The sequence below is a fragment of the Gavialis gangeticus genome, unplaced genomic scaffold, assembly GCF_001723915.1.
Source record: "Gavialis gangeticus isolate Ggan-Ray unplaced genomic scaffold, GavGan_comp1, whole genome shotgun sequence".
Lineage (NCBI taxonomy): Eukaryota > Metazoa > Chordata > Crocodylia > Gavialidae > Gavialis > Gavialis gangeticus.
Genome location: NW_017728992.1, coordinates 11,703,418 through 11,726,303, shown reverse-complemented (window position 1 = coordinate 11,726,303; position 22,886 = coordinate 11,703,418). Strand labels below are relative to the sequence as shown.

At 44.9% G+C, this 22,886-nt stretch overlaps 1 protein-coding gene across 1 annotated transcript in view; it reads left to right on the top strand.

The window, feature by feature from the left end:
- The window catches only part of ABCA13 (ATP binding cassette subfamily A member 13), a 375,209-nt gene that overhangs the window by 130,502 nt on the left and 221,821 nt on the right, over window positions 1-22,886 (top strand). Inside the window, exons 28-31 of the mRNA XM_019518403.1 lie at window positions 5,226-5,422; window positions 6,206-6,363; window positions 7,186-7,416; window positions 17,067-17,172. Coding sequence (XP_019373948.1) covers window positions 5,226-5,422; window positions 6,206-6,363; window positions 7,186-7,416; window positions 17,067-17,172 — 692 coding nt within the window. The remainder of the gene's footprint in view (window positions 1-5,225; window positions 5,423-6,205; window positions 6,364-7,185; window positions 7,417-17,066; window positions 17,173-22,886) is intronic.

The following is a 22,886-nucleotide window of genomic DNA, read 5'->3' as shown; positions in this document are numbered from 1 at the left end:
AGCGACTGCAGAATAGCCCTCCCTGGTGATGACCCCTTCTTTCCATTGGGTGTATGCCTCCTTTTTAGCAAGAAGACATTCCTGGATGCTTTTGGTGAGCCATGGAGGCTTGTGTGCTCTCCTGTTCCCTTTGATCCTCATTGGGATTACCTTCCTTTGGGCTTGGAGGATCGTCTCCTTAAGGAGCGACCACTCTCCTTGGACACCTGGCTCCCCTCCCCTCCGGGACCTCAGCGCTTCTCCAACTATCCTCCTTAGCTCGCTGAAGTTTGCCCTCCTAAAATCTAGGGCCGCTGCCTTACTGCATGCCTTTGCCACCTTTCGCTGGATGGTGAATTCCAGCAGGCGATGATCGCTGTCGCCCAGGTGGTCGAGCACCTGTCTTTCAGTGCTCCAAAAGTTATATCTTTGTACCAAACTTACTGCACTATGGGTAGATTCATTGAAGTCTTCTCCTTAGGTATAAATGTGTGCAGGATCATAACTTTTCAATGAACACCCTACTATTAACAACCTGGCCTATTATTTTTTTAATGTTGAATTTAAAACACCTCAATTACAGGGGCACTCTAAAACCCACTTAAATCTCCCCTCTTTCCACAACGTCCCTTCCTTCCCCCTCAACTTGTGGTGGTTAGAGGCAAAATTTAGATGTAAAGGAAACTTCTTCTAATTTATTTTGGACCACTAGACTTGGAATACTATAGACTTTGTCATAACATTTCTGTGCATGGGTATTTGGTGCCTTCACAGGAATGATAGAAAAAATGTCTTGCCACTAAGTAAAGGGAATCTAGTGAAAGTCCAGAATTAAATTTTATTGAATTAGGCCCCAAATACTAAGAAAGGGGTGGGCAAAACATGGCTTCTGGGCTGGAACTGGCCTGCTAACTCATTATATTTGGCATGGGGGCAGGTGTCTGTCAATTGATTGGATTGCCGCCATGGTGTGTTCCACATGGGGCTGAGCCCTGCCCCCTCCAGCCTGGGGCAGCCATGCTCCCTCCTGCACCTGCCACAGTTCCAGCCCCAGCCCTGGTCAATGCACAGAGCTTCTTGGCTGGGCTGCTTCTGGTGCAGCTGCAGCTGCCTGGGTACTTCTTGGCTGCTCCTGCCTCCAGTGGCTCCTTCTCCTCCTCCTGACCCTGCCGCACTGTTCCTGGTGAGGGGGAGCAGGGTAGGAGAGGGGAAGCTGCAGCTGGGCTCCTGCTCCAGCACTTGGGGCTCCAGCTCCTGACTGCCTTCCACTCACTTGCCCACACAGTGCAATGAATAGCCACTTGTGGGTGGCTGAGTGGGTGCAAGGCAGTGAGGAGCTGGAGTCCCATGTTCTCGGGCAGGAGTTGCCTGGCTGTAGGCTGTGGCATGCCAGCAGGGGGCGCTCCTGCACTGAGCCACCCATCTCACTGTGCCTGGCCACCTACCAGGCTCCTAGTGTCTCCCTGGGGTGCCTCACATCCTGCCAACTCCCTTTCCCAGAGCACACTTGTGAGCCTGGGGTCACCACCCAGGAATCTTGGTCTGTCCACAGCCCTGTGCCCCCTGGGATGCACAGGCCTTGTAGACCTTGAGGGTGTTCGACCCACTGCAAGAACTTGGGGTGCTTTCCTTGGCCTGGAGCAAAAGTAGTGGTCTCTCTTAGCTGGACCAAGGAGACACAAAAGCATGCCCCTTTCCCTCTCCCAGCCAGTTCACCACGCTTAGAATGATGGCGAACTTTACTGATTACAGGGAGTAGGTTTGGGGTAGGGTACAGGATAGAGCAATATCAAAGAATAGCCTTAAAGCAAACAGTGTGGCTAGGTAGCCATTGATCATACAACTGCTGTACTGCAAGCTATATATCTAGATAGATCTCAAATAGCTTCCTCACAAGTATCATCCAGAAGCTAATTCCTTTCCTCTGGAGGCAGGTAGTTTCTTGTGCGTCCAGTTTCGAGAGAGAGGGACAGGGCTGCAGCATTCAGCTGCTCTTCCTCTCTCCCCAGGAGCCTTAGGACTCCAAAGTGCAAGCTCTCTCCCTGCTTTCCAGCGTGGCTCTGCCAAAATGGCTTTCCAAGATGGCTCTCCCTCTCCTTCTTCATGGGGATCTCTTTTATCCCCTATTGTGGCCTCATTGCTAAGGTCCCACCAGGAACAGCCCCATTGGCTGAAGCCCGGTGCTTTCAAATGACATCACCGTTCCACCTGAGGAAGCTAGTCACATGACTTGCAGTGGCGGGAAACTTGAGACAAAGGGAGCAGGTTCCCCCTACCTCAGGAATTTACCTGTCCAGGTCACATAGGCAGAGCTGGTTGCTTAGCAATTGGACCAATAGACAAGTAAGAAGACAATAGCAAGGAAAAACCTAGTAGAAAGATCTGGGGAGATACTGGGAGGGCATTCTGCCACACAGGCCCCCACCTCCCCCCACCTAGAATGGAGCAACAGGGGCAGGGGCAGGAGGAGCCACTGGAGGCAGGGGGAGTTGAACAGCACCCAGGCAGCTGCAGCAGCAATATGAGCAGCCCCACTGTGAAGCTGCACACTCTGGCTAGGACTGGGATCATCTGGTAGGCATGGATGGCAGCACAGTGGAAGCAGGCAGGGCTCAGTCCCATGCAAAGCGCTGTGGGGGCAGCCGCGGGCTGGATGGAGGTGTGTGACTGCACTAGGGTTACCACATTTCCAGGTCCAAAAAAGAGGACACCTGTCATGAGGGGGAGCAGGGGAAATATGATGGTGGGAAGACAGTGACATGCTGGTGCCCTGCCCCTGCCCATTCTGTTGCCCCTCACTGACAAGCCACACCCACCCCCAGCCTTGCTGCTGCCCTTCACTTCGGACCCACTGACCCCCGCCAACCCTGCCACTGCCCTGCACACCCAACCAACAGTCTGTCCCGTCCCCCATTCCCTTCACTCCTGATATGCAGCTCCCTATCCCCCTCCCAGCCCTGGCACTGCCCCTCACTCCAGACCCGCAGCTCCCTGCACCCCTCCCAGCCCTGCCCAAGGCCCTCACTCCCAACCCACAACCCCCTTCCCCCCAGCTCTGCCAGTGCCCTTCACTCTCAACCTGCAGACCCCTGCCCTTCCCCCCAGCCCTGCTGGTGCCCTTCACTCTGGACCCGCAGTCCCCTGCACTGCCCCCCAGCCCTGCTAGTGTCCATCACTCCTGACCTGCAGCCCCCTGCCCCCTAGCCCTGCTGGTGCCCCTCACTCCTGACCTGCAGACCCCTGCACCCCCCAGACCTGCTGCCCAAGCAGCTCCTGTATTGCCTGCGTGCCCGCACTCTCTCTCTCTCTCTCTCTCTCTCTCTGCCTTGCCATGACCCCCAACAGCCAGTCACTTTGCCTGCTGCTCCCAGCCCCAAGTAGCCACCCTGGGAGAGCAGAAAACCCGGACATTTGTCTTATTTTAAAAGCCCACCCAGATGCAGCACAAGGGTTCAAAAAAGAGGAGATATTTAGGAAAACCTGGACGTATGGTAACCCTAGACTGCACCTACACCAGCACTGGAACTGTACCATCTGGGCAAGCTCTGCCGAGCATTCCCTCCTGCCGCCCCTTTCTTTTCCCACCCCCAGCCAGCTCCTGGCACTGAGTGCACCTCCTCCCCAACACATGCACATCCACTCTCTCCACCCCTCTACAACTTCCCCCACATGCAACCCCCCACACACTCCCATATGTACACCCAGATCCCCAGCCCCCACGATGTACGAGAACAAGGCTTTATTTTGAGCTATTATACAGTTGCCTCTATATACACTACTCAAAAACATAAATCAGGAGAAAAATATTTTTTGAAATAAAATTAAAATGTTACAGTAGATGTTTTATTTTTAGAATATGATTTGTTTTTTTATTCTATAATATGTTAAAATGGTATCTGCTAAAAGACTTTGTGTGTGGTCCTTGACAGCTCACCAAAACTCATTAAATGCCCTCTAGCTGAAATAATTGCCTACCCCTGTTCTAAGGGCCTCATTTATATAAATTTTTTTTTAAAGTTTTCTTGTTTTTCTATACAAAGAAGCTCAGACTTTTAATATAGCATCTAGAAAGATATGGAAGTAGAAACTAAGTGTGTGTTCATATGAAATCTGCTTTTTGGTGCAGAAATTTTGCTTCTTTAAAAAGGCCGATTTAGTTGAAGGTAGAGTGCACAGGAAAGGACAGAACAATTCAGCAGATTAGCATAAGGCTTCCCAGCCTTTTATCTATGCTTGCCAGTTCAAATTGGTCTAGGTTCATGGTGATTGAAAGCTGTTAGCGTCTGGTGTCTGTGCACTGACCTATGTGAAATAGGTTGATAGCTTGCAGTCCACTTCTTGTTGGAAAGGTGTCCATATAATACTAGGAGGTTGTATCCACAAAGGACAAGAGCTGAATAGTCTTTACAAAATAAATTACGCCTTTGTTGCTAAAAATGAACCTGTAGGCATATTGATTGAGTAGTATGGAGGAATATACTCTTTTACTTGCGTATTATTTGTTCTCTTGGTTTCACTGTTTAAGGCTGGCAGTATGACCCCTTTTAGAAGCACTGAATTCACCAAGGCCTCAGGCTTGCTAAAGGAAGGGATGATTATCTTGCATGGGTGGATTGTTTGGCAGAAGTGTGATTTTGAAGTTGTTATATTATTTAAAGTGAATCAGAATGTACTGCATGATCAGCTAGTTCAAGTAGCTATTTCTTTTTAATAAATGGCCAGGATTTTTAATGCATCTCTGCAGTCAGTTACATAACTATTGAGCGAGAAAAATTCAGTGTTCCAGACCTGTCTTTCCTCTCTTAGATTCTTATAGGGTCTGATTTGAAGTTTAAAGAAATTATCAGTAAAACTGCCCTTGAATTCACTGATCTTAGACCTAAAATTTTCAATTTATTCTACTTGCATTTTTTATCTTTATGTTGTACAGTAGCTATCCAGAATTAGAAAGTATGAGAGAGATTCAGTATTCTTACTATTCCCTCTTATTGATCAATATGAGAAGAAACATAGAATCATAGAAACATAGAACCAGAAGGGACCTGTAAGATCACCAAGCCTGGTCCCCTGCTGTGGGCAGGAAGTGACTGGGCTCAGATGAATTTGTTACTGTTATGCATGCTGCTCCATTTTACTTGAACTGTACATGGATATTTTGCATACTTGTGACTTGCAGTCATGGCCACTTTGGATGATGCCAGTGTAGTAGCTGATCTAAAAGGACACTATTTCTTCCCTTCTTCTAGAGCCCTGAAGGATGTGGGTTTATCTGAACATCAGGACAAACTAGTTGGTACCCTGTCTGGGGGAATGAAAAGGAAGCTCTCAATTGCCATTGCCTTTATTGGAAACTCAAGGACAGTCGTTCTCGATGAGCCCACCAGTGGTATAGATCCATGTTCACGGCGTAGCATCTGGGACATTCTCTTGAAGTACAGAGCTGGTACAAAACTGAGACAAATATTTTGTCAGCTAATATGCTTCCTAAGGTGCCTTGCCTAAGCCAAGGGGTGGTTCAAAATTATGTTTTTCAGTGAATGATTAGAAATCCGTATTTAGATGCAGCTGATCAAGTTTTAAAACAGCCAGCTAAAATTCAAAGTATTTCTTTCTGTTTCCTTAGGAAAGGCAGAGGATCTAATGGCATAAGTGCAAGATTAAATTTAGCCCTGAGGGCTGCCAATTCTGCCCTGGATGAAAAGTGTTATCCCCTGGCCTGACTACTCTGTACTTTTGCTTCTTTGCAGTCTTTCACTTTGTGTTTCACAGATGGCTGTATATATATGTCTAATGCTGGCACACTTACAGGTCTAGCCACTACAGAACTTAAAAAGGTTTTCCTTTAAAATGAGCTGCAAGAATGCAAGCTTCTGAGGGAACAGTCCCCCCCACCACTTCTGTGAATGATCCATTACAGCAGAAGCCATTGCTTTTAAGTATCTTTTAATCAACTTAGAAGCTTACAAATTGTATCTGCTTCACATTTGTCTTCAACTTTAGGTCCAGCTCTAAATTGCTCACTGATATTAGCCCTCAAAAAATTCAGGAAGTGTTTTATATGGGAAATAGAGGGTTACAGCCATGTTGCACAATTGTCCTGCATGATGTGCAATACGATATGGAAGCACCCTCTTCTTATAAGGGCATATGGCCAGCAGGAGATGTCTCTCATATGACCATGTTTTCACACAAACCTGAGTCACGTGTAGTGTTCTTCCTGGGGCAGGTCGCACTCTGGTTTTCACCACCCACCATCTCGATGAGGCAGAAGTGCTCAGCGATCGTATTGCTATCCTGCAGCATGGGCAGCTGCACTGCTGTGGCTCTCCCTCTTACCTGAAGGAAAAATATGGCCAAGGTCACAGCCTAACGCTCATTAAAAAGGTAGGTTGAGAAAACTTCTTACACCATATGCAGTGCCTGCCAAAGAACGGACATGCTTATTCTGAAGGCACCTTCCAATATTGTCAGTAACTTTTATATGCAGGATAAATGTCATGATTCTTATTTCTTATGTAAAACTGACAGCACTGCAAGGGTTGCTGTTGTTTGTTTTTGTAACTTTTGTTTCATGGCTATTTTATCTTCCATTGTTTTATCTTATTGAGTAACTTGGTGAGAATTTGGTGGAGTTGAGGTGAGGTTGTTGCCATGATGGTCCAGGAGATATGTTAGAAGCAAGAATTCTTTCAAAGTATTTTTCTGCCCAGCAGGATAGACATAGGCAAGCTTTTAGGTATCACAGTACCCTTCCTCAGGATCCAAGGCAGAAGTAGACACAGCTGAGCTAAACAGCAGGTTGAACAAATGCTTGTTAAATAGGGTTTTTATGGTAAGGATATGATCCTACTTAACAAGATTTTGTTCGATGTGTATTTAGGTCAGCTGTGTCTACTTCTGTCTCAGAGGCCTGGGGAAGGGTACTGTGATACCTGAGTGTTTGCCTGGGTCTGTATCAACCATTCAGTTGGTCCAGTAAAAGTATCACCCACAGAAATACTTGCTTCTCAGTGAAAAAGGTGCAAGTTCATATTTTGCTGAATAGGAGACACTGCTCACAAAATTAGGCTCCAGAGCTTCAGTGAAAATGCTCTCATGAGAGAGTGTTTCCTGCATTGGGTCCTTTATTTGTTTGCAGTCTGTCCTTTATTACCACTTTCTGGTGGCATTAAGCTCCATTTACTGTTATATTTCCCTTCTATGTAGCCCTCCATGTTTGAAATCCAGGATCCCAAGGATACTGTCCGAGTTACATCTCTGGTGCAGTCCCATCTACCAGAAGCATTCCTGAAAGAAAACAGTGGGAGTGAGCTGACCTACCTGATTCCAGGGGTGGCAGACAAGGCCTCCTTTAAAGGTCTTTTTCAGGCTTTGGATGAAAACCTTCTACATCTACGTGTGACTGGTTATGGCATTTCAGATACTACCTTGGAGCAGGTATTTTTGAGTCCCCTGCACATTTAGCTTCTAGTGGTTACTAATAGGTAACTGTCTTTTTTTTTCTAGCCTTCTTGGCCCCATGTGAATCAACTCATATTTCAGGACAGATTTTTGTGAGAAACGGGAAAGAACATCTTGTACAGAATATATATTTTAAAATGTTGTTGTATTATTAATTCGTAGCAACTGCTCTACACTTTAAACTGCTCTGCTGTCCAAAAGGCCTGATATAAGCTTCAAAGATGATATCATCCTCTGGAAGACTTGTTTTGGTTTTGGGAAGTGTTTATAGGATAGTGACATCCTAAAATCCCTGTCACCCAAAATCTCTAATGAAATCTGAAAACTTGCACCTTGATTACAGTGGCGGATGAAGCTGGAAAGATTGCTCCATACAGGTCTCCAAAGTTTAGCATGTGTTCTCTGAATCCTGACTGAAATGACCAGACTTCAGGAATTTGCAGAAGTGAGCTGATAAGGTCATAAGAATGGTCATTCTCTCAGATTTACTTGTGGGGTTTTTTGTATAACTTAGTCAAATTTATTACAGAAGCAGCCACTTGCATGGTCTCTACCACTTCTGATTTCAACATTCATACTTCTCAGTGCGTTATACCAGGCCTGAATAATTTTTATCCCAACTATATCAATTCATTATGAAATTCCCTAACCTACCTTTACTTAAGCAATGGACTCTAAATGCTTTTTAAAAATATCAGTTTTTCACTCATCAAATGATACAAGAATAAAAGTAGGATTTTTCAATAGCTGAGAGACAATTTCATTTGATGCCCAATCCACTCAGTAGTACTTCATAAAACTGCTTTCCCCAGACAGACAGAGAGGAGTGAAATCCAAAATGAGAATTTAAAGTGTGGCAGAGAATAAAACTCATAACAAGCTTATAAAATGCACATTTTGGGTTAGTAGTTCTTTGTGTAGTGTAACATACGTGTAACAGACCCTGTGTGTTAAAAGTATTAAACATTTTATGCAGTACCCACTTATCCCCATTCTCCCCTTTTCCTCTCCTCTCACCCCCCCCAGAAAAAATAAATAAATCTTGGATGGTTATAAGAAGGCAGAACTGGTCCACGTGAGTCATGAGCTAGGAACAGACATTCAAAAAGCCCAAGCCCGGATTGAGTCAATCTTTGCAAATTAGTCTAACCTGGCTAGGCTGAACCGGTTTGTAACTGGACAGACATTCTCTCTGAACTGAGGAAATTCAGACACATGCCTGCAGTGGCTCAGGCTAGAAGCCGGGGGTTGCTAGGGCAGCCCTCTGTTCTCTTGCTTAGTGCTGAGCTGAGTGGGGGGTGTGGCCAGGCCCTGGCAGCACCTCTGATTAGGGAGGTCTGCCTGCACAATCCCAGGCTTTTCTCTGGTGGCTGCTCAAGAGGCGGGAGTGTTACCAGCCCCCAGCTAGCACTCTGAGGCAAGGGGAGGTGTGCAGTGTGTAGCAGGGCACTAAAGTGCCTGCTACTTGAAGAGCAGGAATGGCCACCAGGTGCCGGTTGCCAGGGCAACCAGGAGCTAAGGGCCCACATCTGTTGAGTCAGCTGACCGGAAGGGGCAGGGCTGACTTCTATAAAGCACAGGCTGGAGGCCGAGAGTGGGCTCTCGGCTGGCAGCCAAGGAGAAGGAGTGCTGCCTGACTAAGCAAAGGGGAAAGGCCTGAATGCGAGCAGTCAGTTGTGCTAATGAAGGATGGAGCACCCATGGAGGGCGACTCAAAGGAGGTTAGCTGAGCAGTTTAGCTCTGTGTTATAGCCCAGGGGCTTGTGTTATTGTTTTGTTGTTGTTGTAAGACCGGAGGACCAAGTAAGGTTATAAGGGGATGGAGGAGGGCTCATAGGGGAACCACGGCTGCATGGAGACCCCAGAGAAGCCCTGGGGGGGTGGGCTGCAAGAAGCCCCAGAAAGCCGTAGCGCCTGTGGAGCGTGATTGTAAGACAAGGCTGTAGAAAGCCAGAGCGCCTGTGAAGCATGACTCTGAGACAAGGCTGTGGAAGCCATAGTGCCTGTGGGGCACATGTCAGAGACAAGGCTGTGGAAGCCAGAGTGCTTGTGGGGCGTGATTGCAAGACAGGGCTGTGGAAAGCCAGAGTGCCTGTGGGAAGTGATTGCGAGACAAGGCTGTGGAAAGCCAGAGTGCCTGTGGGGCGCAGGTCCGAGACAAGGCTGCAGAAGCCATAGTGCCTGTGGGGCGTGATTCCAAGACAAGGCTGCAGAAGCCAGAGCGCCTGTGGGACACAGCTGAGAGACGAGGGCTGCGGAGAGCCCAAGCTCCAGAGAGGGCGCAGAGAGTGAGATAGACCAAACAATGTCTGGTACATCTTCGAGGCTTGGGGCATGGTACAGGGGTGGTTAGAGCCACGAATTGCCCATAAGGCTGGGGTGTTTGGAACCCCGTTGTATAAACAAGGATCAGGGTAGTAGGAACCGTCACCAGGAAGATGAGGCAACTTCCCTTTTACTTTCAGAAGATCAAGACGTGGTGGGCAAGACTGAGGGTGCGTTAATGCAAACTTGGCACGGTAGGGGGCGCTAGGGGAGAGCACGGCAACCCTAGGATGTTTCCCCCCACCTGGTACACAGTGCATGCATCTGTTGATGATATGGAGCTTTTCAATCTCCCTCTCCCTGCTTCTTTATAATGTTTGCAGCAAACTGACAGAAAGCAAGCCAGCATGGGGATGATAACAGTGTTTATCACCCCATTAGGAAAACAATAGCCTTTCTCCATTAGTTCAAACTCTTCTTAAGCAGCTTACCAGCTGACTTGTTGATTAGCTCCAAAAGTCCTATGCAGTCACTGTTCTGTCTGCCTATCCCAGTGAAATTGGAAATGCACACAAACACCTCTCAGCATTAGCTAGCATACCACATGCCTTGGGTCTGTGGGGCTGGGGTCTGTGCTGTGGGATTTGGAAGAGAGGAAGAGGGGGATTCCCGCTTGAGCAGCGAGGGGGAGGGGAGGGCAGGGGGAAGCCAGGGAGACCCTGCTGTGTCTGCAGTCTCTGCCTGAGCTCCAGTCAGGGAATAGAGGGGAGGGGCCAGCTCTGCTGTGGAGCAAGGAGCCCCACCCAGCTCAGAGAGCATGCTGGGATGCTGGGGGAGTATGGTTTATCTTAAACCAGCAAGGGGTCTGGAACAGACATTGCATAAACTGGGTTGACCCAAATTAGTTAAGTCTGATACTACATTCAACCAGGTTGATCTGAAACTGGTTTCAGCCATTTTCAAACTGGTTTATGTGCACTGAACATCTATTCTGTTACAGGTGTAAACCAGTTTCTGATCACTTAAACCAGTTTATGTGTAATGTCTGTCCCTAGCCATGGAGTCCATGCCTGGGCAACCACAGAGATCCAAAAGAGCCCACATGAACACCCACTCTGCCCCCTTCCTTCCTCCCCACACACATCACTTGTCACAAAGCGGCCTCTGATGCCATGTAGTTGACTCAGGATTATTAGGTACAAAAAGCCAAAGGCCTCTCAGACTCCCGTAATGTACTATGGTGTGCCACGTGGAGAGATCAGGAGAGGTAAAGGGTCCTAGCCGGGCTTGTGGCCTTGCTGCAAAATCTAAGAGTAAGTAGCAGACCTCCTGAGTGCATCTTGTTGAAGATAGAGGAGCTGGGATCTGTCTACTACATACCCTCAAATCAGAAACATAAGAGGCAGTAATAATGAGAAATTTTAATTTCTCTCGTATCTATTTGTAAATACAGCAAAATGCGAAAGGATGAATCCTATTTCACCTTTGCTTGCCAAAGTGATGCTTACATAGCTCTGTAAGTGCTATTCTTGGTACCTAAATGGCATTTGGATTCTATTTGCGGCAGGATGATTGCCCACCCTCCAGCACACCCCTGAACCTGCTTCCAAAAGGGAAAGATAGGTTGGGACCAAGAAAAGAGTAGTCCTGAGGAAGTGCAACTTGATAAGATGGACATTGCCCTGGAAGGGATGGGCCCTGGTTTCTGGCTCCTTGCATTTTATATTGCTTGGATAAAATGGCATATGCAGCAGTGGATTCATTGTCCCATAAAGTCCTTTCCAGCCAATAATTCTTAAGAGTTTTTTCAAAACAGATTTGTTCATTTTGGATTCCAAATGATTAATATAAGCAAGGAAGCATAATAATTTCCTTTAAAATGGGATCACAACTAAACAAGCCCATGCCCAAAATACAAAGCTAAAAGCTATGTAAAATGGATAACGCTCTTTGGAACAGGGACCTTCTTGCTATTAAATTAGATCACAAAACCTAGTGCAGTGGAGCAAGAATTAGTAACTGCAATAAGGGTAATAACATCAACAGAAATATCTGTATGGGCTTCATAATTAGCATGTACAATTAAACAACAAATTATATCTGTGCTCTAGAGTTCTATGAGGTGATGTGAGTCTAGAAGCTTATTGAATGGTGGTCATTCTCTCTTAAGTTAGTGATTAACATACAACATAAAAGACTACCAGAGGGTTTTAGACAATTTATATAAAACTTTTCTGCTGGCTTGTTTCATTTGCATGGAATTCCTCAGGACTTTTTCCTAAAGAGGCAACTGCAAAAGCAAACATAAAGCAGTCACAATAAATATATAAGCTTCTTAGAATACTCCTTCTGTGTCATTCAATTTAAGGGTGCTACTCTAGGTGACTTCCTGCAGAAAAGTAAGAAAAGCTTTCCAAAATGGTAGTAGGTACTGATACATTGTTCTGCGGTTTAGACATTTAACATATTAATTTGGTGTGATTTCTATCATCTCTGCATGCTCATCATTAACTGTTGTTACCAGCTTCTTTCTTCATTTTCTTATCAAAAGCCTCTTTATGCTGGCAACTAAATAGAAAGCATATAATAGTGCTATTGAGTCTATTCAAACAATTCAATCTGGAAACAAAGAATTCTGACTCTAAAAGGAAAATATATCAAATTATTTTTTGTACAGTATTCCTCTCTGTTTTCTTTCAATTGGTTGTATGGGACATTTGCATGCTTTAAGAATCTTAACCCATTAAGGGACATCATATGATCACAGGCAGTATCTTGATGATCTAAGGCAATGTGTCTTAACTGCTTCAAACCCTTTTCTCTCTTCTTCTTGCTGTGTTTGATTTTTAGCTATAGTCAGAAATGGATACTAAAGAGTTTAAACATAAAGGCAATCCAGAAATGTTAGCAGATGTGGTAGATTTGAAATTGTGATTTATTAAAATAACCTTCATGTTTAAGGCTGATTGGAGAGTGACACTTCCTTAGGATGAGTATTTCTGAGGTTTCAAAACATTGCATTGAGTGTTCTGTCCAACTGCTGATAATATTAATGCAGTGTTAATTTATTTTGCACACAGTTTGGAGTGCCTGTTTGTAAAAATGGTGGTTTCTGTGATCCAGGAGCTATGTGGTGTTCCCTCTTCTAAATGTTATACTGAAATAAACATGCCCCTGTTGTTGGCCAAGCAAAAAACTTGTGCAACAGTTTCATTTGCCTGAGCACAGAGGTGGTTAGCTATGTTAGTCTGAAGTGAGGCAGAAGGGAAGTCAGAGTTGTACCTTGAGCCCCTGACAGACTTTACATGTAAGATGTGATGAACATGTCTTAAAGAGTGATCTGGCTGTGCATTCATTCAAGTAATAGTGTGATAAATCCAGGAATAAGCCACAAAGGTGTTACATGAAATGTGTAATAACTTTGTGGGTGGTTCCTATCACACCTTGAATTGAATCCCTTCAGGACTCCTGTGTGTTTCAGAGGCTGGGAGCCCCAATCAGCTGATGGGCGCTCCCAGCCAGGAAAGTGGTATCAGATTCAAAAGGCTCCATGTGCTCCCCTGAGACCCTAGGTCAGCTGATCAGAGAGCTGAGCTTGCTCTTTGCTGGTGCAGGTGTGATGGGATCTGATCATGATTTGTGGCTCCCCCTGCACTGGTAGCATCGCACAATGGGATCTGATGCTCAGTCCTATAGTTGTGCCTCCTGCCATACATGTGTGGCATGGCAGGAAGTATAATTGTTGGGATCATGCATCAGATCCCATCGTGCCTTTAATTTAACATCTGTCAGTGGTGATAGAGACTAACTGGTTTAAAGAGGCATGAACCTCTTAAATAGACAACAAGATACTTTGTATGATGGATCTTATGAAGTAGATTATTGCCTATTAAAGCTCATGTCTCTCTGAACCAGTGACTAGGGTGGCACCCTGGCCTACTTTCTGCCAGTTTCTTTGTCAACTCAAAAAACCCACAATTAATGGGTGTAAGCATACTCCTGCACGTTTAAGATCAGTGGGCATTTGCCACTAGCTTCAGTTGCAGCTGTACTGTACTGTGTTGACTACTCACTGTACTGAAGAAAAGATAAAAATGACATAAATAAAAAGTGTAATCAGAGAAGAAAAATTTGCCTCTAGCTCTGACATGAGGAGGAGAACAGGGGGAAAGAAGTTTAAAGTGAAATAGATTAGGGCCATAGATTTTGAAGAGATTGAAGTGTTTCAGAAATTGGAACCATCCCATGAATATGTGACCTGAAAATAGCCAGCTATCATTCCAAAATTACAGCCACAGAGCCATGCAACATATAAACATGTCTAAACCTGAAGCTGAGTAGTCTCAAAGGCAGGGATTTACAGGTTTGCAGGTTTGGTTCAGGGGTATCTCGATCTCAAAATGTACAAAGAACAAAATATGTTACATTTTTAAGTTCCTTGTTGTATTTGGCATAGCCTTTATTAGTCTCAGAGAGGGCAGAAGAAAAAGCGTTGAGGAAAAGCTTAAGCATGGGTTCCCTACAGCGTGTTTACATTTCTTGTTGCTTTCCCCTATTCCTCCCTGTTTTCTATTTTTAGGTGTTTTATGTTTTTTGCTTATGTGCTCACTTGACTCTCTCTCCCACCAGCTGTCCTCCAGAATCTTGGCTGCCCTTTCAGTAGTGGTTTGTTGTCCACAGTTACTTTCTATTTGTGGGGGGGAAAAAGGTGGCCTCTCCAGGATTGACGTTAGAAATGGGAACAGAAGATCAAGAAAAGCTTCCGAGATGGTAGACCAATGCTTTTGGGTTTGCAGGAAGAGTCAACATCTTTTGTTGTTCTCTTCTTTTACCAGCTGCAGCAGAGACTGCTTTCATAAGGCAGGCTCGTTGTAGCTGGCAGCAGTGTCCTCTGCACACTGTGCTGCTCTGCTCAGGCTCCTTCTTAAGGGAGAGACCAGGTAGCAGAGGTAGGTTTTGGCCAGGATAGTTAGGACTGCTGAATGACAGGCAAATTAGCCTGTGCCCCCACCATCGCCCGGGCTAATTAGCCAGTCTGCAGCATCACATGAATGCTTCTACTCTGCTTTCTGTTTAGGAAGTGGCTTGTGAAGGGCAGCATGGTGTGCTTGGTGATGCAAGAAGCTTAGTGTGTTGACCTGGCCTACATTTTTCCTTCTCCTTCCTGCCTGGAATAGTACAGGGCTTCAGTGGGGGATGGTAGAGGGAGCCATGCCTCCACCTCCCTAAATATGGCTTGGCAGCAACATTCCCATTCAGAAAGCTATTATGTCACAAACTTCCTGAGGGACAGTGGGTAAATTATAATCTATGTGCCTCAATCTCCATCAGTTAAATAGGGTACTGATCATTTCTGACTCATTAACAGTAGTGAGGGACTTGCCAATAGAAAGGAAAATACTCCTCCCTAATTATTTCAATCTCATTGCTGTGTTTAGCCTAGTATTGTTTGTAGTGGTGGAAATGGGTATACATCAGTGATAGAATCACATAGGCCCAAAGCAACCAATTAAATGTAGGCCTGGACAATCAAAATCTCCCTCTAGTATCTAATATAACAAAGGCAAGAGACATTTAATTTCTATTGTGCTCACTCTAGTTAACAGCCAGAAATGTTTACTGGAAGTTGACGGGTAGCTATACAATCGATAATCGCTATTAAACAGCAATTATATTGACTAAACAAAGCAAAATCCATCTAACAGACAGACCTCAATGGAGCTAAAAACAGCCTTTTCACCAGGATAAAGAAATTAAAATAGACTGGCTTTTATAGCCCTTTGTATGGACTCTTTGGGTGCTTTAAGGGTTTTTTCCCTTTGTTGTAGCCAATATTGGATTCCTTTGTTGGAAGAGTTAAACGCTAGTGTGACAGTAACGTTAGGGTAATGGGGGTGCTGCTGGTTTGAAGCAGTTAACTGTTTTATCTGTTTAACCTACCTTTGCCTTTCTCAGTAATGCCTCCTTCCCCTATCCTTTTCTCCCCCTTTCCCTATCCTTTGTATTTAAATTACTTTGTTCCTTTCTATGTATTGCCATTGCTATGAATAGACCTACAGACAGCATCTGAAGTCAGCTGTTGCTTACAAAAGCTTGTCTTTGTGAATGAACCAGTCTCTAAGGTGCCACCCTTCCTTGCCTTCTGCCTGACTTCAGACTAACATGGCTAACTACCTCTCTCTATTTTTATTATAATTGAGGCCTTTCAAACAAGTTTCCATGATATACCCTTAAACTGATTTAGTGAGTACAACTTTGGTGGGGATGGCTACTGCATTTGCTACAAAATGTGTATTTCAGCAGTGTTTCTGCTCTCAGAGAGCTAAATTTTCCCTTGAATTTCTCCCTTTTGCTGGAGCTGCTGGGTTCAGGATTCTGTAGGGTTTTGTGGTTTGAGTTGGGGGCATTCGATGTGACAGGGTAGGGAACTAAGAAATTTCCATGGGGTTGGTCGATGCCCCTCTAAAATATAAGCAGGGAGTTAATGCTGCTTCATGGAAGCATGGGATGCCTATACATGCGCAAGGCAGGCATTTCAAAAGATGCTGTAACTTTTGCGCTTTACTTACAGCACTTTAAGTATAACACCTTAAAACTTAATAGGCATTCCACAGTTTTGCGCAAGTTTCATGCCTTGCTGTACTTCTATAGAGGAGGAGGCAGGGAGTGCTGGATATTCTTTTGAGAAATATGCTGATATTGGACTCCAGAGCTAGGTACACCTGGTGGTAGCAAGTAGTAATTATCACTTTGAAAAGCCCCAGTTAAATACACATGCAATAAAGGCAAACTAGGTAGGCCGAGTTGCACTACTGCAGTTCGCCTTACATTTAAAACGCATACAATAAAGTTTATTAAGGTGACTGCCACCATTTTAAAAATGTTCTAAATTTGCCCATGTGTATTAAGTGAATGCTTTAAAATGTATTAATGGTGCAAATCATCACATGTATGGGCACCTATAAACTCCAGAACCCTATATCCAGCCCCTAACAATCTATGAATCTATAAATGCTACAGCTCAGAGGTAGGGAGGCCTAGTCTGTAGTGACCTAGCTGTGACTGAGCTTTGCCCTTAGAGGGCAGAGTGCCAGTACAGCAGTGTGAAAGGGCCAGGAGCTCTTCGTGCAGATGCTTTTGAACCTGCGGGACACTTACTGTTGTTTTTTCTTTCCATGGTCCTACCCTTGGGGGAATGATCTATGATATTTCAAAGTAATTACATTGTCTGGGTACATTATAGCAGTGCTTCAGCAAAGTAGGGCTGGTACAGTCATTTCTCAGTAGAGATATTGTGAGGTGAAGCTTGAAAGCTGATCTGTAGGAAACTGGATCTAATTTCTTTTTCTGTTTCCTGAAAGGTGTTTTTGAAGTTACTGCAGGACACAGGGAAGAAGCCATCTGTGCCCTTGGCAATAGACTTGGAGGCCCCAATTGCTAATGGTACTGAATCAACCTATCAGAAATGTAAGTAAAAAAAAAATAAATTCTATGTCTTGCTTCAAAGCAGCTGGTTTTAGAAAGGTGAGAGGCCTACAGTTAATCAGGCTAAAGCCTCCCTACATTTGGCAGCATGTGTGAGAGGAGTGGGCTACTGTAGGTCATCACAATCCTGTGTGATGTCTTCTCACGTGTAGTATTCAGAGGCATCTAGATACACCACTTGGGATTATATGCTTCACAAACTTGCCCTAGCTTACTTTCAGACTGACATGGCTAGAGCAGAGCTTGTAATCTTTTTTTAGCTACTTCTTTCTCTGTCATCATGGACAGCATTACCATCAGGTTCATCATTCAGGCCCAATAATTTAGATGTCATCTTCAACTTAGACCTATTGCAAGGTCTTCACAATTGTATAAGTATTGCAGATTCTTTCTGCATGACATCTCTAAAATATACACTCTTCCCTTTCCCATCTACACAGTTGAAACTCTCATCTGGTTATTTAGTGTCTTAGGGCAGCTGTAGACATGCAGAGGTTGCTCCGATGTGCTGTAATTATGGTGTGTTGGGCAGACTTGATTAATCGAGCCTGACAGTGTGTGCTAATTAGCATGCCTCCAGCAGCCTCTGTGTCTCATGTATTAGTGACCCCACGCTCCAAAATGGTGGCAGGGGCGCTTTAACTCAAGCTCTTTTGGTGAGCTTTAGTTAAAGTGCTCCCACCACTGTTTTGAAGCGAGGGGACGCTGATGCATGGTACACTGTTAGTGTTTTAATTAGAACACCTCACCCCCTTGGAGCATGTGTAAAAATCCTCTTAGTTGCTGTAACCTTCTTTTCTCTGGCTTTGACAACTGTAGTCTTACCATGCTTACATCCCTTCAGAACACTGGTTGAAGATCACCATGTGAGCTAGTTGCTTTGACTATATTAGCTCTATCTTAGCATCCCTGCTCTGCATCCCTCATCTGCATTGCATCAACTATAAGTCATTTGTCTTTGCTTTCAGGAACCTTGGTGGCCTGTGCCCTGCCTGTCCCACATTTCTGTATCCAAAAGTCAACTCCCATCTCCAGTCAGCCCTGGACATTGGCTTCTTTCACTCACTTGTTTAAATTTTAGAATGAGCTCCCTCACATTTGGGGGTGGTTTGTATAAGGAGCTGGAAAGCCACTTTGTTGTTTTCCTCAAAAAGCCTCCTTAGTACTCTCCTTGCCTGTGGTGCTTACAAAAATCTTGACAAGTGCAAACTCTGTGGGTGGCATGTTCAAAAGCATTCCTTGCTGACCTTGTTCAGCTCCCACAGCAGTGTGTGGGAGTTTTACATTGACTTCAGTGGAGCAACTAAAGCAATGCTGAGCACTTTAGAACATGTCCCTCTGTAGAGTTTTCTATTTTGTGATTTTCCCTACCTCAGATAGCATGAGGTTTGAACCAGCTTCCAAGTGAGGTGGTGCAGGCTCCCACCCTGGGGGTTTTTAAGAGGAGGTTGGATGACCACCTTACTGGGGTCGTTTGACCCCAGTGCTCTTCCTGCCATGGCAGGGGGTCGGACTAGATGATCTGCTCAGGTCCCTTCCGACCCTAGAAACTATGAAACTATGAAACATCACATTATAAATGCCCTGTGGTGACCATCTCATTGATTGTCTTTTTCTGCGTCTACTTGCCTCTTATCATATACTTATGGAGCTAGAGATGATAAAATGAAAGCAACAAGGCGCCCTTTGGAAAAAAAAATACTAAAATAAGAAAAAATCTCTATGTGAAATGACAACAGGTGCTGTATTATATATATAGTTTTAGATATCCCTTTATTTTAGGACTAATTAAAAACAAAGTTCCATGGCACATATCGAGTTAGATAACTTTTAGGAAGTCTCAGGGCAGTTTATCGAGCTGTTTGTCCCCTGCACATCACATTTTCATTAATGTATACAAATTGAAATGTATAAAGTAATCAATGTTTGGCCTCCACTGTACCTTATAACTTAAGATAATAGCCAGCTATTTTTCAGAACATATAGATATGTATTTATTAGATGTGTCACATAATTAAAGAAACCATTAATTAGAAGCAATAGTTCTTATTTCTGAGGCTGATAAATTACTGTAAGAAAATGTGATAATAATGCTATTTCTGTGGGGAGAAGGATGGAGAGAAATTTTCATTCATGGAAGATGACTGTCATTCATCATTAAGGACAGTTGTGAAGTGTAGGCATAAGGGATTTGGGAGTTGGTCATGAAAGGGATCCATCTTTGTCAGAGTTAACCAGAATACTCCATGGGCAATAGCTTGACCTATATACTTTTGTCTTTGAAAGCAGACTCAAAGACAGTCAAACTTTCTGTTTGGCAGAGTAGTTCAATGAATTTTGGCAAAGCCCTAGAGCGAACAGCTGGATTATTTAAAAAGATCACAGGATTCTCCTATGCAAATTAAGGGAACTGGGATTGAGATGACACATGGTGGCTAACACCAACGAGGGTAACAGGTATAGGTATTGCATCAAAGCCCAGTGCAGAAGGGCTATAACCCTGTATACATGGCCTGTTCAATACTGAATTATCATAGTTACCCATGGGGGCCTTATCTCATACTTGCAGTCTTTAATGAACCTATTTTCACAACATACCAGGCACAGTTCTTTTGTTCTGATGTTACAAGTTGGAAACTGGGGTACAAATACTGAAGGTTATGACAGGACTTAGTTGCCTTAAATAGGACTTGGGTAGGCATTAGCACCCAGCTGCCTTCCCTGCCCCCTGCCACACAGGTCCCAGGACTTTGTTAGGAAGCAGGGGGTGGGGCTGTCCTCCACTTGTGGCAGTCCCAGGACCTCCATGGCATGGGGCAGGGAAGGCAGCCAGCTCCATTGTGCAGGGCTTCTCCCAGTGGCACATAAGTATGGGAGCTGCATATGTGCTGCATGGAGCCCCTCGCGATAGAGGCAGGCCAGCCTCCATGTCCTCACATGCAGTGCTGGGTAGAGCTGTGCATCACTGGGTGGCAGCACCTGTATGGGGTATGAGTGCTGTAAATAAAAAGGGAGGCAAGAATGAACCAGAATGGCTATATGGCAGTTATTTGAGCCAAATAGCTGTTGGAGGGGGTTGTATGCCATGGGGAGGAAGATTGTGGAGGGTCCCCATGCCCCCCCCTTGCACCTAAAAAATACCACACACGCACACCGTGCTCTAGCAACATCCCCACATATACACAACTCCCCCAACATACCCTATTGCCCCCACACCTTCCCACACTCCACCATACACACACCTACCACAAACCACACCCCCTCAAACAATATACAAGAATAAGACTTTATTCTTGAGTTATTATGCAATCACCTCTGTTCATAATATGCAGATACAAAACATGACAAAAATATTTTTTGTAATAAAATTAAAATATGTTATAGTAGGTGTTGTTTAACTTCTACTGTATGTTTTGGGTTTCTTTTGGTTCCAAGATGGCAACCCTCCCCCCCCCACAAGGAGTACTTCTGGGAGGCAAGGGGAGGGACTTCTGGTGGCAAATGTCAGAGGTTAGGGGTGGAACTTCTCATCCCAGATAGGAACCAGAGGGTGGGGCACCTGTCAAGGGGCAGGGCTACCCTTGCAGACACCCAAACTAATTAAGCAGCCCTCTAGCCAAAATATCCATCTCTACTCTAGTCTAATGGTTGTGCCATGCTGTTGAGGGGTTCCAGTTGTACTTCAGGATGTTTTTTTCTATGTGCTTTATTTCCTGGTTATTCAATTTTTTTTTTTTAATAAACAGTCTTAGGAGTAGGGACCAGAAACCAGATCTTTCCCACTTCTCAGGTAATTGTTCTGGTCACTGGGAGACATGGTCCATGAATACTCAGGAGAATAGCTTTAAAGAAAAGGAGTTAGCACTTTCCCAGCCCAGAAACAGCACTCTTAGGATAATGGTGGTTAGAATTTGAATTTCTCAGGCAGGGGGTAGAATTGAACCCAGCCCCCTGCTTCCTGGGTGAGTGCTGTAACCATTGGAGCTCTCAGAGACATGAGGATCTTCTTCCCAATCACTACCTCCTCCTGTGTCTTAAAAGAAAATATTCTGGATTGTAATGTTTTTGAAAGAGAAACTCATGCACTTGCCTTAGAGGTAAGGGTTTCAGCTGTGAATTTTGAGTGGAGCAAGGGATCTTTTAGAGCACAGACTCAGCTCTAAGCACTAAGCCCAAAAAAGGGGCAGGATTTAAGATATGTCTCTCTCCTCCTTACTTACTATTCCCTAGCTTGGGCAGGCCTTCTTGCTCACTGTTTTGAATTCCATCCTATGGTGTAAAGCACAGCCTGTGTATTGCATAGATGTAGGCACCAAAGTGGGGGCTATGGATCTTGTTATAGTGGCTAGATGCCCAAGTGGTTGATGGTGCAGCACTGTGCTGGAGTCTCTTTGTGCGTCTGAGCGAAAGCTTGCTCACACAATGTATGTGGATGAACAGAGTTAAACCCAGGTATCTCAGGCCCCTGGCTAGTCAAACTTTTTTCTTTGGAGTGTGTGGGTCCCAGCAGCAGAGTTCACAAAAAAAACCTCTGCATGTTTTCTGAGTGCCACATTGAGAGAGGAAGGCATAGATATGTTAGGGTCCAAGCCACCACAGCACAAATTTGCAAGTCAAAACTGCATCATGGAGACCATCAAGCTGTTTATGCCTTTCTCCATGTGGTGTAGTAGTCAGCTGGGATTGACTGCCCTGGCATATGTCTCAAGGCAGATGTTGGAGGGTATTTCTTCCCATAGCTGTGTTGTGCTCTGAGTGCTTTCCACAGATTATAGCTTCTTTAGCTGAAGTGTTCTAGCTCATATCTACTCTCCAGCCAGCCAAGGAGCCTTGTTCTAACTGACCTTGAGAGAGATTTTAAGAAGTGTAACACTTCCTCCTGCTTTTGCTGCTCAATTAAAGATGGGCTGTGTGCTGAAAGGTGCCATCCAGAGTAGAGAGGATGTAAGACTGGTCCCTTGAAAGCATGTTTGTATGTCTGTTGGTGATACAATGCTGGTGTGAGAAGAGGCTGACAAAGCTCTTCATAAAAACAGTCAGGGAAAAATCCAAATGGCTTAGAAAATTCATGTAACATGCTTCAATTTAGAAATAATACAATAAAACCTCATGCATTCAAAGCACAAGGGAACAAAAACACTAACACTGAAACAAACACACTTGCCAATTTGCATATATGTGTCGGGCAACACAGAGCTGGGAAGCCAAGCTCGCGGTGTTGGTCACGGTGGTGCGGCCGGTGGTGGCAAATTGGATACGGACAGGTGGGAGTTTTGGCGATGGAGTCTGAGTGGCACGGGAAGCGTAATGGTTCCTTAAACAAGATGGAATTTATTTAACTTACGCTTAGATGCGTAGGAAACGATGTCTTCAGTTACAGTGAACAAACAGGTAAACAAACAAAGGGGTCTGTTGGCCCACAGGGTTCTCCAGCAAGCCCTTGCTTTCTACCTCTGACGAGATAGGTGCGGCTGCCTGTTGGATAGTCCTAGGGCTGGTCAACAGCTCATAAATTGGTAACACACAACAAACTGTAACGATGTGATGCCAGTCCAGTAAGGACAACGAAGAGCCGAAATGGTGTCCGAAGCAGAAGTCAGGAGCCGGTGAAACGAAGCGAGGATACAGCCAGAGCCGGTGAGGAACGATCTGAATCGATGTTGATAGCCGATGCCAAAGGTAAGTCAAAGCCAGGA